The 16,040-nt window shown below is 38.2% G+C and overlaps 1 protein-coding gene across 1 annotated transcript in view; it reads left to right on the forward strand.

Moving 5' to 3' along the window:
• SORCS2 (sortilin related VPS10 domain containing receptor 2) overlaps window positions 1–16,040 on the forward strand; it is a 523,925-nt gene that overhangs the window by 434,033 nt on the left and 73,852 nt on the right. The window contains exons 6-8 of the mRNA XM_041402743.1: window positions 1,743–1,807; window positions 4,196–4,314; window positions 7,487–7,576. Coding sequence (XP_041258677.1) covers window positions 1,743–1,807; window positions 4,196–4,314; window positions 7,487–7,576 — 274 coding nt within the window. The remainder of the gene's footprint in view (window positions 1–1,742; window positions 1,808–4,195; window positions 4,315–7,486; window positions 7,577–16,040) is intronic.

Raw genomic sequence — 16,040 nt, forward strand, 5'->3', positions numbered from 1 at the left:
CTTTCTTTGCATTATTGATGTTTATTAGCATGTCAGGCTCAGGCTCAGAAAATTCAACCCAAAAGTTTCTTTGGTTCAGCTGCCTGAGGTCCAACACTAAAAGTAAAATATTCAGCAAACATTTTCTTTCTCAAATTGCTGACTACAGAGTTATAACAAGTTTGATTTTGTATTGTGGCTATCTGAAAACACAGATTACAGCATACACAGCACAAAAGTTCACAGATCCCTTCCCTCTGCTCATATATATTTTCATCAGACCTCAGTGGATCTAAAATCTTCTCTAACCTAATGTATTGCCTCCAAAATGCTAAAATAATTTGTGTTTGAGAGATCAAATTCCTAATAAATACAAGATTTTTCCATGCATTTGCTAAAAAAAAATCCCACTATAAGTTTCTCTGACATCTTATGGCTTGGAGGGGGCTCATCTCTCCCCCTCCCTTTCCTGCTTTGGACTGATCATTTATCTTATTAGGGAAAAACAGCATATGTGATTATTTCTGGTTGTTATGCAGCAGTGGAAATCATCCAGTTTCTTCCCCCTGGCCTGTGCTCCTGAGGAGTCACCAATTACTGAGTCGGAGCTTTAACTCATAATCACTGCTCCTAAATCACTCCTCATAAATCACTGCTACTAAAATCATTAAACAATGATGTAATTCCAGTCCAAAGTATAGCTTTGTTGCATTTGATTGTTAATAATTGTATCAAATGATAATTTTCTCTTAAGCATCTTAATGGACCTTTTTAATATCTGCATCCAGCAGCACTTTATCACTCAATGTATCTCCTTTGCATGTCTTCAGCTCACATTTTCTGACTCGATGACTCTTGCCCTGCCATCAAAGGGCCTTGAGGAAAGTGATGAGTCTGTGGGAGTGGGGCTGGACTCTGCTTCACGTTGTGACAGCCCAACTGCCAGCTCAAAGCTGTCTCTGCAGAATCTGCCTGACTAATGACAATAGAAGGGCCAGAAAAAAGCACAGTTGGGGCTGCCATTCCCAGGCTGGGGTGGAAGCCCTGAGGGCAAAAAACTCATCTTTTGGCTGAGCATATTTGACATGAGAGATATTGGGAGGAAATCATCCTTTATTCCCGTTACACCTTTACAAAGTTAAACTGTACCTTGATCACCTCTGACTGAATTTCCTTCTCAGGATATTTTTCTCAAAATTATTCTTCACTTTCTTTGTCAAAGCAGAATGTACTCTTCTCTTGAATATGCTAACCAAAGACATATCAATTTGTTATGGAAACCATGTGTCAAGTTTAAGATATTTCTAATAAGAACCTAACTTCTAATAAGAATCTAACTCTTTTTTAGCATTAAATCTGCTTTGTAGTCTCAAATGTTAAACATAATTGTAAAAAGATGCTAGAGAGCTTGCCAGTGCATGTGAGTGTCTGCATATTCTGTGTGTGTGTATATATCAATTTATGATTATGAATGTCTTTTCCTAATTTCATGCATCTTTCTATTCTTTTTTTTTTAATTGATTCTATTTGTATGCATTTTTTTTAGTAGAAGAGATTCTAAAGAAATTTAAGAAAACCATAATGTAAAGTAGAAAAAAAAAATTTCTTTATAGATGTTAGTAATAGGACATTATAAATGGGGTTTATTTTATTACCAGCTAGAATTCTAAAGCTGGTTAGTATGAAATCCTCTCTTTTCTTCCATCCACATGATTACTATTCTGTAGCTGGCTCTACATAACTTGATTATATTATGTTCTTAGGGCTGTTGCTGGAGTTGACGGGGACCTTGATTTAGTTCATATGGAAATCCAGGACCCCAGTGGAGGTATGCAAATGAAAATGTTATCAATTGATACACTAGTATATAGTTATTTCTCTTTGGTTTAGAGGTACTTTTTGGACTGTTTTTAAAAGTAGTCAGAGAAGAAAATGTGCAAGTCAGATTCTTTCGCTGTTTATTTGTGTTCAGCGAAACTGTCCTGTTATATAAAAATATAGTGTAATTTAAATCTACTTGTTTTTCACTTTAAGAGGAATTGATGTCAAGATGCTAAGCTCTGTTGATAATGTCCATTAATAGTGCAATTTATCCTGGCATTTGAACATTGAACAGTTTTTCCTGATTTGCAAATAAAACTGGCAATGGAGTGTTAGTGCTGGGTAAGTGTCTGTTAATGTGAATCATTGCACGTGTCAGGTCTAGAGTAACAGCCACCATCTCTCAGAATTTCCTCATGTTATAGTATCCAGTGCACTTTGAAACTTCAAAAGGAAAATAAATGGAAAAGCAGATTAGTAGTCAGAATGTGCTTAAAGAGTCACCATGATTCGAAAAGCTTGTATAGTTTCTTGTTACATATCATACTCATGAAAGATAATTTAATTCCTTGAATCAGATACTCTAAGTTCCTGTGCAGCCTAAAAGTGAGTGCATTTAAGAATGCACAGTTTAACTTGCTCCGTTCCCATAGCTTTTCTTAATTATAGCCTTATTAAAAAATCAAAGTTACCATGTTAAAATCTGAATTAAAAAAAGCCTAAATCGTTTAGCAGTGAGATTTATGAGACATGGTGACAGCTCCATCAGGTGTTTTCTTTAGAGACAATGTAAGATGAATGGAAAGGGGTTTTTGATTGGTGGTGGATTTTGGGTGGTTTTTTTTTTTCTCATTTGGTTAGTTTTGGTTTAGGGTAGCTTTTTTGGAGGGGAGTGTGGTTGGTTGGTTGGTTTGTTGGTTGGTTATTGGGGTTCTTTTGGCTGGTTGCTTGCTTCCTTTTTTGTTTGTTTCAGTTTTGGTGGGGTTTTGTTTTGGTGTTTTTGATTTGTCTTTTTTTTGTTGTTGTTGTGGGGTTTTTTATTTTATTTTTATTATTTAACAGAAATAGCAGAGAAGGAAAAACTCTCATTAAATACCTCCTGGCTTGATTCTCAACAAACTGACTTTATGCAATTAGGGTCAATACAAGCATAGCCAGTGATTTTAGTGGAAACAGCATCTTTGCACTACCTGTATGACAAAGAAATGTAATTTTTATGTTGTGAACTGTGAACACCTGCAAGACTTTAGATGGTCCATTGCTGCACCAAATATCCTCATGGTGATGATTTGGACATAAGCAGGAGAACTTGGATTGACTCTAACTGCCTCTTAAACAGATCCAGATTTTAAAACAAATGATTGCATCCAGTATACTGGTTTATCCTTCTCTAATGAAAAGTCATTAAATGTGGGATGCATTTGCCCTCACACTGCAAAAGTAGTGAAGTTCGTAGGGATACATTATTTGCTCTCTCACACTGTACCTGGAGCATGGGTAGCATTGGTCATCTGGGCACAAGATTGTGTAAATAACATTTTCCTCACTATGCTTGGGCAAGTCACTTGACTACGTTGTCCTCAGAAGCTTGTGACAAAGGATGAGCTGTACAAGAGCTTAGGGAAGGTCTTTAAGAGTCCCAGGGAAGGTCTTTAAGTCAGAGCTGGTATAAGATAGTGATTGTTTGCTCTGCTGTCTCTGATAAGAGCAGATTGTATCAAAGATGCAGTGGTGCTGTTCTAAGAATCCAGGGAGAGAAGACAGTCCCTGCTAACTGGAGAGGAAGAGAAAGGCCATAGCCTTCTCTGATTATAAATCAGTCTAAGCTTTTTCAGCAAGGTATTAACTCTGAATATATAAATCTGCCCCAACAGACCCATTCCAATAGTGTGCTAATAGTGTGTCTGAACATTCTTACAGAGCTTTGAAAATAGGCTTTAAAATTCTGCACGCTGTCTATTAAATGGAGCCTGATTCTTTTCTCATTCATCACAATTTTATACTGGGGTTGATCTATTGATTTCAGTTATGTTGTGTCAGGCTGCCATATCTCCAAGTGAATAATTTGGCTCTGTGCATAGGTTAAGTGAGAAAAGAGGCTCCTTCTATTATCCCCACCCATGAATGGCTCATTCATCTAACCCCTAATCTCTCTGGACCAGCAAAATTTGGATAATAACAGGCTGCCTCCAGGGAACGATCTGAACTGTAAGCAGTTAATACGTTCTCAGTACGCTGGAGATTGAAAAAGTCTTGTATGAGAGTTTAATATAATAATTCTACAACTAACTCACCTGGCAAAGGCAGCCTTTTTCCTACATGAATAGCATTTAATACTGCTTGCTTCTTTTTCCCTTGATAGCCCTGTCATATGTTTCTGTCTCTCTTCCCTCAGGTTATCGCTACATCACTTGCCAGATTCAAAATTGTTCTGATAAGACAATGACAGTCCCATTTGCTGGCAGCACTGATCGGGATTCCCTGACTGTGCAGGATGACTACATATTTCTTCAGGTATATATGTACTTCATATTTCTCTGCCATTTTTGGGAGAGACAGCTCATTTTGGAGTTCAAAAATAAAGTTCTAAACAGTGCAGCAACACTGTAACAAGCAGGGAGGAATTAATGAATGATGATTTATGAGTTTTTACATGGAAAAAAGCATTTCTTTATCAGTCCAAACAAAAAAATAAATTTAAAAAGAAAGCATCTTTAGTTTGTGCAATGAGTTGCCCTTTAACTGTATGAAAATTTTCAAGTAGATTGTGTTACTTCTTATAAATACTCTTGTGTGTTAGGTGAAATGCAAACCTTGTGTTCCTGTGATTACAAGCTCTTCTAGGTCCTTTCCAGGGCAAAACACAAAAATGTTCCCTGGGAAGAACATCCAAGGACAACCACTGACAAAGTAGTTGCACAGCTTCTTCATAAGGATTCTCCTCTGAAGAGGTTTTGCCAGGAAAGAACTGCTAACATGGCTATGCTTAGGAAGCAAAATTGCCATAGCTGGGGAGCTTGGAGCAAATTAACATGGAATCATAGGATGATTTAGTTTGCAAAAGACCCTTAAAATCGAGTCCAGCCACAAACCTAACACTGCCAAGTCCATCACTAAGCCATGTCCCCAAGCGCCATGTCTACAACTCATGGTGGTCCGAATTACATTGTGGTTGTTTCATTCCCAAATTACAAGACCTGCCTGCAGAAATATGGGCTGGAGCTTTGTCAGCCATGTGGCACCAGTACAGCTCAGGCACACTTGTAAGTATTGTTTTAAGTGCTTGGTACTGGTTGTGGTTTGAATCTCTCTGAGCTGCAAACTTCTCAAGGAGCAGTTATGTCCTTTTTGTTTTATTAGATTTTACTAGGGAAGTTGCTTGTGCTTTCCTTAGTGCTCAGCTATCATTTTTCTCTGATGAGATTTGTTTGTTGCAAGACTTATTTATTTACTGAGTTTTGCAGGAAAGCTCTTTTTTGGCAATGGATACACCTCCCCACCAGTGCCTCAGTGTGCATCAGATTGGCTCCTTTCCAGCTTTCCCTCCTTGAGCCTGTTTCTTCCACAAGGACCTGTAAATTAGTAGGATCTGTTCTCATGTTTGGTGTAGTGGTTTCAAGGACCTGCATGGTTTAGAAGAATTAACACTAAAGAAAATAAAATAAACAAAAACCCCAAGCAAAAAAAAAAAAAAAGAAAACAACCCCACAAGAAACCACACACCAACCAAAAAAAAAAAAAAAAAAAAACAAACACAACAACAACAAAACCCCAAAACTAAAACCCAAACAATGGCAGTGGGGAAGAACTTTTGGATTAAAGTAGGCATTTGTCAGATAAGATCTAGCACTCATGGCATGCATTTTGCTCAAAGCTGTTATCATCTGTGGGCTCCCCCCAGGCACAGTCTAAAAATCCATTTCATAGTGTGTAGATGCTGAGAACTGCTTCTTACCATGCAAACTTCCAGATTGCTGTGCTCAGCAAAACAGTGGCTGCTTCTCATCGAGCATTTTGCTTTGCTGGATGCCATGTACAACTGCATCCCAAGCTGTTACTCCCTTTCATGACAGACATGAGCAGACGCAAAATGGAAGTGCAAGGTGGAAATGTACACATAGGTAATGGACAGTTGCTCCTCAGTGATGCCTTTGGTAATTTGGTCTCTCTAGATCTGAGACATGTCAGTGCCAGTAGATGAGATACTCTTTTGTTCCACATAAAGGTGAAACATCTCTAGTGTTTTTCCTTTGGACTTTTCTGCAGTAAACCACAGTATGTAATGTATATTTTATTGCTAAATTGGTCTGCAGTTAGCCACATCTGTATTACTGGAGGATAGAAGGTGACTCTGGGATCCTGTAGTCACATCTGAAGCACAGCACCCCAGAGGTGTGAGGCAGGACAGCATTTACCTGTTCCAGTGAAAGCACACATCAGCTCCACATCTGAGAGACAGCATACATTTGAAACCCTGTGGAAATTCTTTTACCACTGCACTAAAGTACAGTTATATCAGTTATAATCAGATCAGGGACGACCCATGATATCACAGCAATGCCTTTCAGAAAGAGGATGGGACAGAATCCTGTGTGCAAAAAGATAGGAAAGTTTGAGACTGTCTCCCTGTCCCTGGCATTGTTCACATTCCCTGAGCTGTGCAGATGTGAATCACAGTGTTGCAGTCTGCACTGGCCCAAATCTATTTTGGAGATTTTTACCATCTTAGAGGAAGATCTCAGCCACATTTCTTTAGTATGCCTATATCCACAATAATCAGAAACTTTCGAATGCTCATTTTTTTTCCCAATTTGCACTGACAGTCAGACAGTTTCAGAGGTGATTTTAGTAGGAGGATTAAAGTTTCAATGCTGTTCTTAAGCAGGCCAGCCTTTAATACCAGTGAGGCTTGACACGACCATGTGCTTCAAGTCCAATTTTCCTCTGACTTGCATCATCTCCAGTCATTTAAATGAATGATGTTAAAACATGCATTTAAAAAAAGCCTGTGAACAAATGGGTAAGACTGCTATTTAGCACTAGTTAAGCAAATGATGAGGTTTTTGGTTTGATCCATCATGATTTAACAAATCACATTCCAAAAGGCATCATATTCTTTATACCACAAAAAAATGCATACAATATTAAATACTTTGTTCCCTTTAAAATATTCAGACATATAGACCTGCTGTCATATATCAACTTTATTTTTACCAAGCCAAATCAAGTTTTCATGTTTCAGGATAGGCTGTCTTTCAAATCATGTTCCTTTTTAAACACAAAAATTTAGGAGAAAAATAGTGAGATTAGGGTAGGATTTTAAATGGATTTCCCAAGTCAAAGAAAGAAGATGAATCTTAATGTGAAAAAAAAAGTGAAATGTTGCCAAAGGCTGACTTTTATTTACTGATATCATCTGGTGGTGCTCAAAGGTTTAGTTGGAATTATGCCAATTTATATACCAGCACATTGGTGTTACATTTCTGATTAGAAAGTCCAGGAGAGGTGGCGAGGTGACAATTTTCACTGATGTTTATTTGGAATATTCCTTTTGGTACTTTGAAACATTGCATTAAAAGTAATGACTACATATTTCAGTTACAGCTTAAATGCAAAACAGTCTTCCAGCTCAGGTTCTTTAGATTTAACATAAGCTGTCACAGAGTTCTGTTTCTCCTTTCTATAGACAACATCAGCAAACAGGACCAAGTATTACGTGTCGTACCGTCGAAATGGCTTTGTTCAGATGAAGTTGCCAAAATATGCATTGCCAAAAGTAAGTGTGCATGCTTTTCTTTCTCTTGTTGCATTTGTCATCTTCTCTTTCTACTTAAACTAGTTTTGTTCTGCTCTTTTTCAAAGCTCATTATTCTGAGTTCACGATTTCTCCTTGGAGGATTTTTGAATCCTTATTTTTATTTAGAATACTACTTTTATTTTTATTCCATTAATGTACTACTCATAAACCATAAACTCATAAACATACAACAGCTGATTTGTCATCAGTTACTGCAACAGTTTTTGAGCTTTGCTTCCATGAGGCAATGCTATACACCCAATGGCAATAGAGAGATATAGAGCAAGTGTTCTTTCAAGAATCAATTACATTTTAATTCCATATGGTGTTGTCTGGTATAAGCATGAATAATAATAGAAGAGAATTGTGGTACTTGGTGTTTCTCTGTTTCATTAAAGAATCCCAGTATGGACTTTTACTGCTTCATGAAATTGCAAGACTTGATGAGAGGTTCTTCAGTCCCATATCTTCCTAGTGATAGGGTTTCTGTATTTCCATAGTAAATCAGCAATTAAACACAGAAATTTAAACATGGTCTAACTGATGCAGTTGAATATTTTGTGCTGCACACAGTGTATTTCCTGACTTTACAGTTAGAAGGCTTCTGCAGTCCTGAAGAAAAATAACTGGGAAGTTTGAAAGATCCAGCTGGATAAAACCCTGAGTAACAAGCTCTGACCTCACAGTTCACCCTGCTCCCAGCAGGAAGCTGATCTAGAGGTCTCATGAGGTTCCTGCTTTTTCATGTGATTCTCTGTGATTCTACCACGTCCTTAGCAGAGAACTTGTTTTCTTTACATGCCTTGAATTGTATTAGTTTAATTAATTGCTCATCTAAGGAAGGACATTAGAGTACAATTTATTTCCTTTTACTGTTATTGTTATAAAGCAAACATTCTAATATCAGATTATTTTAATCTTAGATTTTTTTTATGCCAATATAAATGGTAGTATGAAGTAATTTTAAATGTACAACATATTACCAGAATCTCAGATCAAGTCCTCGGGTATTAGTTGAACAAAGATCTGAAACTTGGATATGCTCCTAGTAGCACTACAGAAATATCTATATCTCTCTATCTTATCAAGAAATTTATAGTCAAAGATAGGTATATAGACCAACAGTAACACAAAGTTATTTCTGTATTTTTCAGGCCTTCAAGGCAGCCTTTTTGCTTTCTTGGGGGAAATTGTAGTCAGGAAAATATCAGGAGAGTATCCAGGTTTTGAAGGTTAAAATATGCCAAACATGGACACCTCAAGGGACTGCAGCCCATTGAACCCTGCACTGGGACACAAATAAGCAATTAAGGAGCAAGGCAGGGAAGCAGAGTGTAAACAAGGAGCTTCTGACACATTCATAAAGTGTCAGTCACAATTCCCTGGCATTTCTGTCATATGGAGTCTGGATTGTTTGAAATAGTGCTGCATGCTCAATTCTTTGCCTTGGAAAATATGGCTTTTGTTTATTTTATATATTTTTCTTGCTAAGTGGATTACCCCAGGCCTGACTGAATAAATAAATTAGAAGTTAATGGTTTCATTTTGGATAGAGTCTATAGCTACCTAGGAACAGGTTGACTATGTCATTTTGAAAAAGATGTTTTTGTGCTCTTCCTAATTCAGGCAAAAAGAGGAATAAAGTAAATATTTTCTCTTCAACATTTTGACAATGCTTCCAGGAGATGTTTCTTTGGTATCTGCACAAAGCAGAGTTGAAAGTTTCAGGAACCAGACATACATTTAGATTAGTGGTGAATATGAAAGATTTTAACCTTTTCTGAGAAACACCTTTTTTTTTTTTTTTTTAAGTGATTTGGTACCTTCACATTACAACAGAAATTTTACATACTGAAGTAAATAAGAACACAGCTGTGAAATTTTTCACAGTGCTATACTTCAGTGAGAATCATCCAAGTACAGTAGAATTGGATCATGGAACTTTGCAAAGACACAGGATATCAGCAAAGACACTGGCACATTAAATGTAGATTTAGAACATGTGATTTTGAAGCTACTTATTTTATGGTGGTAGGAGATAAACAGAATGGATGAATTTACAAAGGATGTTTTTTAAGATTGATTAAAACCAATAGCTTTTGAAGGATCTGAGTTTCAGAGAGTTTTAAATATTAGATTTTGCCTAACCAGGAGATGAAGCATGACTATAAAAGGCTATATTTCATTTTTCTCAACAGCATGAAATGAAGTGTCAAAAAAATCTCTTTCCAAGTGGTCTCTGTACAGAATTTTTGAGCAATGATTGCATACAGGGAAGGAAAACTGTAGCCAAGTCAGAAGACGCTGTAGACTAGTCAAGGCTGTGTCTAAGAACATCAGGAGAGCTGTGCCAAAATGCAACCTGTAGCCTTAGGGAACTGGCCTGGGTTCTTCAGATGTTATTCTTTTGCTGCATAGTTTCCTTTCATGATGATTTTGCATATATAGATAGAATTAACAGTTTTAGACTGAATAGTTAGAAAATGTTTTTGATGTCTCATTTTCCTTTCAATATGAAAAGGTTGGAAATCTGCAAAGAATTTATTCTCTTTTTAAAATATTTTTTGCATTTGTGTTTGTGTTTGTCCGAATGCATCGCCAAAGAGAAACCTAGAAAAGAATAGTGTGTCTTTGGACATATCTACAGTCCTTCTCACTTGTGAGTGAAAGGCTGCTAAAAACAGCTTCCAGCCAAGCTTTACTTCTGTTAAATTTCTGGTCTCCAGCTCCAGAGTGCCACTGAGATCACCTTTTTGTAACACATCATAGCTCTGTGTGTGTACAGACAGCAAAGCCATTGGGGGCCATCAGGATTCAGATAAATTTTTTTAACCTTTCTTCTGTGCTGTTGAGAGATCTTTTTCTTTTTTTAACGCTGTGTTTGATACTGACATTGCATGGAATCCCACAGCTGTCTCCTGCATTTGACAAGTGCTGGCTGCTGCCAGGAAAGGTGGTAGCAAAGGCTGGTGAGACCATATCAAAGGTTGCTTGTATGCTCCCCAGAACAGAAGAGGAATTTTCAAACCACTGTTTTCAAGCTGTTGTTTTAAAATTGAACTGTTTTTTATACTGTATTCCATTTTAACAAAATTGCTTGTTCTGTGCTGCTAAAACTAGATCAGAAGTTAGGAGCCCAAAGGAAGTGAATACCAAAATCAAGCCAAGAGCAGCAGGACAGCATTTGTGTGTCAGCTTGACTGGTTAGGCATCCAGGAGTGTCCCAGGGGATCCAACAATTCTCCTTGGGCTGTGTTCAGCCTGGAGCAGAGGTTCAGCTGCCACTGCTGGGAGGGCAAGTCTACCCAGGGGCACAGGCTAAAGCCCCATCCAGACTGTCAGCACACTTGTATTGCACAAGTTCCTGCAGCTCTGATTGCCCTTGCCTTGAGAAGTGCAATTTGAAGAGGGAGAGAGGGAGCAGTACGTTGGGTCTGGTCCTTGTTCTGGTATTTGAGTCATGCTCTGATGTGGGTAACAATAAAACTGAGAACTAGCTCATTCTGAGAGTTTAAGCAAAAAACATTGTTAACAAAATTTTTGACCAAGGCAAGGAAACTGCTATAAATTGTGGCAATTTTACTATTGCAATTTGGAATAATTTAATTATTCTGAGTCCTCTTCCCATCTCTCTTAAATAAATGCCATTGATAATGATCTCCCTTTAAGAAATGATAGAAGGCATTGATTAATTCTGCATTCATTCATGCCTCCTACAAAATCTTAATGATACAAGAGATCCATTGTTTGTTGTATCCTGCTGCAATTCAAAAAGTTTAGTTCTGAAAATAGATGGTGTGGAAAAAGCTTCTTTCATCATTTTCAATTTCTGTACCTATTTTCAATCTTGTGAAATAGGTAATAATGTAAAATTTTTCAGGTAACCAAGATAAATGGAAGTATAGGGTAAGAGTGAACAAAAACAAAAGAAGAAAAAATCCAATTGCCTTAGAAATGGGTTGAAGTCTGTACTTTATTCATGGCAATATGAATCTCCTATAGGTGCCTTTTATCAGATCCAAGTATTCTTTTTGTTTGATTATCACCTAGTTGCCTCAAAGCATGCCCACCTCTTCCTTGCCTCAGTCTGAATACACATCACTGTTTTAACCATAGACTTACTTCTGAAATTGTCTGTATCATTCAATAATAGATCTAAGACAATCCTTAAATGGGTCCATCCATTCACAGCAGAAATGGTAGAAGATTCCTGCAACCCTTTTGATGTTCTCTAAGGATTTGGCTCCCTGATGGTTGGATTGCAAACTCCTGAGTCTATGACAGCTCATTTAGCAAGGCTCTTAGTCTCCCAATAATTTTTGTTCCGCTTGGGAAGCCCCTTCACCACCTCTGCCACTCACCACCCTGGCAGGCTTTGGCTGAGGTTTTTCTCCTGTACCAGGCAGAAGAGCAGTTTTTAATGGCAGCTCCATTCTTCTGAAAGTCCACTGGAATGGCTGTTGAGCAAAGAACAAGGGGGAAGAAAGTAGAAATGCAGGTGGCAGTGGCATTTGCTGCAGGGGAAGTATTCCAGGCAGTGTCACCACAGCAGCCAGGGAACCTGAGCTTTAGCAGCTGTTTGACTTGCTGGGTGTACAAATCCATCTGAAAAGGATTCAAGGAACTGTTCTTTTCTTCACTGTGCAACTTATTGATTTCTCTCCATGAACTTTTTTACTCGGCCATGCAAGGAAGATTAGGAGGATTATCTTTGGGATATGTGCCATCCAGTTACCTTGATTGTGCTCGAGAGATTACAGGAGTATAAATGTGGTACATCTAGAGGTCAAGACTGAGACTGCAGAGCCTTGAGTCCTTACATCTGTTCCACTACTGATATATTTACTCCTCACCATTTTCTGTTTAATACATTTCTTATTTCATGTTAACATTTTGCTCAACCACAGCATCAAAAGATTGCAAAGGGGCAGAATTCTGACATCTGACCAAAAATTGTAAGATTTAAAATCCAATAATTTTGAATGATATTTTCTATGTTATCAGCACACTGTAGAGAAAGGAGCACTGGCGGGCTGTACAATCTTTGTCATCTTCTATAGCCTCCTGTCTTCAGGCTGTAATTGTACTTATTTGTGTCATAGAGTTTCTTATCACAGTCAGTAATATGGTAAACCATACTGAGCATTTCTTGAATAGAAAATTCTGTAAAGTATTTGCAGACTTATAGGCTGGTCAGTTACTGAATGTAGATGGTATGTGTCTGTATACAATGAAAACAACTCATTTCTCTTTCTTTCCTCATTTAAACCTCTCTCCTTCATTCCTGCTATCCACAACTCCCCCATATCCCAAGTCTGTTTAATAGCTTTAGGCTTTTTGGACCAACTTTTGATTGGGTGTTCATTCAGCTTTATGTGATAACAGACTTGACTACATTAAAAGCAGATAATTAATTATAGAAAGACTGATCATGTTGGTATCTCTGTGTTAGAAGTAAAGAAATAATTTTCAAGCAGTGTTTTCCAGAAGAAATATTTGATTGTGTCTGTATACTTGTTGGAAGAGTTCTTGGATGCCTGTGCTCCAGGTCATGGCTGAACATGCACAGTTCTTTCAATGACTTGTGTACACCCTCAGACTCATTTATTTAACAGACCGTGTCTGTTCCATGTGATACGGAGTTTCTTTGAAGTGGTGCTCATCTTTTGGCATAAGTTGGCCTTCTGTAAATGCCTAATTATTTTGGGTATCACTTTGAAACTCTCTTTGTGTTATTTGTTTGTTAATTATGTTCTCTGCTATTGATGTAGCACAAACATAGCAGCTTACAAGTCCCTGAGAGAGCAGGAGTGACATGACCTGCCACTGGATGCCTAACTTAATCATGCCAAATTTTAATATGAAGTCTTTGATCAGGATTCGTTTAGCATTTTTTGTAGAAAAATAATTCTGATTCAACAGATATCCAGCTATCCTTAATTCTAATTCCATGGGCTGGTTCACTGCTTTGGACCTGTGAGTAGTTTCATAGATTTTTAGTGATAAATTTACAGAATTCTGTGCTTAGCGTGGTCTAACATGTCCCAATGAAGAGGGAAAAATGAAGGAAAAATTGTGACAAAGGAATTTGCAAAATAAAGTGTACAAGAAGCACCTTAGTAAACAAAACAGTGCAATCTCATGGGGGCTTAGAGGTTAAAAAAAAAAAAAAAACAACAAGAAGTTTTGGACAATGCAGCTCATAGAACCTCAGAACTGTGCAAAAACTTACAACCTAAGAAGAGATAAAGGGAGAATACTGGTATTTGGGAATTGCAGTCTAGAGGTGATACCAAGTGACATTGGTGAGCTTTGCAAAAACAAAGAGAGAAAGAGGAAAGTGAAAATGGCAAGTGCACAGATACTTGGGTCAGTAAGAGCTAGAGCAGGGGGAGCATGGCAGACTTGAGAGGTCAAAAGTAAAGTAGTAGAGATAAGGGAAAGGATGCCCATGGGGAAATGAGCATACCACAGAGGAAACAGCGTGGTTACTGTGGTAAACTGGGCAGAAGGTTCTGCCTTGGGACCTCTGGAAGGGCATGGGCTCTCATTTCAGCATGGAAGTGAAAGAAAACCACAAGATCTTAAGCACTGAATGTGTATGAAAATGCAGCCTGGAGATACCAAAAATCTGAATAGAGACAATAAGGAATGTTCCAAACTCTGAAGATCTCTAACATCAGTAAAGAAGGTCTTTGTAAATGAATTTGAATAAATTGTGTGTGAATAGCATAATTACTGAAAGACGAGATGATCAGTGGCACTTTGAGTAGCTTGCAGAATGTAGAGAGAGAAAGCAGCAGGTCCAGCAAGAGGCAATTGCTGTAGTCCAAGCGTGAAATCATAAAAGAATAAATGCTTTCCCTATAGGATTGGCTGAGGTTACAGCCTAAGGTTGTAACTGTGTCCATGAATTAGATAAAGCAGTAAAAACATGCATTCTCTCCATCAAGATATTTTTTTCCTTCAGACATCCTTTCTAGTTAACTCTTAGGTGACAGACAGTAGGTACTGCCTAGCAATATTTGCTGATGTCCCCTCTCCATGTGCTTCTCACCTCTTGAGCAGTGAGGGGTAGGTGGGATGAAGGAATGGAACCCATCCCCTGTATTTGCCAAACAATTTCTTCTTTTTAAATTCGCCTTTCAGTATAGGAATAGTCGAAGAGCGACATAACCATTTACCTTTGTTTTAACTAGATTTTCAGCAGTTTGTGTCACCCAGGATTTTTAAAGATAAGTTGAAAATTGGCCATGAGATTTGCAGTTTTCCTCGTGTTGTCAATGACTTTTCCCAGAAGGTTGTGTCAGAAAGCACTGGGCAGGAAATGCTGCACAGGACTGTTGTAAGGTGGTATAACTGAAGGACTGCTTTGTTTCTTGAGGGAAAAGAAATCACTGTGAAAGGAAAATAGCTGTAAGGCTGAACTGGAAATCTGAAAGCATAAATTCTGAAAGGAAGGAGTAAAGTTCAAGGCAGTGCAAGGGTAATTTCACTTGCTAAGGCCAGGATCTGTTAAACTCTTGCCTCAGCAAAGTTGCCAACCAGCAGCCTGAGAGGACAAACATCTTTATTAGTAACAGCCACTGCCAAGAGAAAAGTGAACTCTGATTTGCTGAGTAAACTTTTGCATCCAACCTCTCTTTCCCTCACGTGACCCCCACAGTCTGCCCAAAATTAATCTTCCTGTCCTTGTGCACTGCACATTTTGGCTCTTTGCATGTTGTTTCTGATGGCTCAGCTGCTCCCCCTCCAGCCTTGGATGGGAGACCCAGAGCTGAGCCTGTTCCCCAGCTCTAACCTCTGCCACCAAGGGTCACCCGAGGAACCACTGCCATCTCACCAGGGAAAGCAGGGAGTGGGACAGCACTGGGGCAGGGAAAGTGCCTTGCCTACATTCCCTTGCATTTGTCTGTGCCACTTTATAAATGTTTCATTGGAATAATGTAGTCGTTAATTTTGCAGAAAGCTCCTGGCTTCGTGGAAGATTAAGGGTTTTCTAGAGGTTTTCACATTAAAAAAATTGTTTCTTTATTCTTTTTTACTCCGCTTCATTTCCATTATCAGATAGTCATGGGAACTTTCCATGTAGTGTAATGTGGGCTACCAATCCTCACACTGCCCTGGTTTAAGGCAGGAAATGAAGCATTCTATACATTAAAGAGACTTTTAAACGAACCTGTTGTGATCAGTTGCTGTGTTTTGCTGGCATTTCTGGCAAACTCTCTGCTTTGGAGTAAAAAAAAAACAAACCAAATATCTATTCCTGGGATGCTAAACGAAAAAATCTGCTTTGCTGCAGAGTTAAAATAAGAGTCTTTGGACATAATGTCTCATAAGACTTTGAGCTGTCATTGATAGGAAACTTCATTTAGATTCTTTTGTGTTGAGATGTGTCACATAGGCAAAATACTTTAACTAAACTATTAGTATTTAATAACCC

This window comes from Onychostruthus taczanowskii, unplaced genomic scaffold, assembly GCF_017590055.1.
Source record: "Onychostruthus taczanowskii isolate IOZ18803 unplaced genomic scaffold, ASM1759005v1 scaffold2, whole genome shotgun sequence".
NCBI lineage: Eukaryota > Metazoa > Chordata > Aves > Passeriformes > Passeridae > Onychostruthus > Onychostruthus taczanowskii.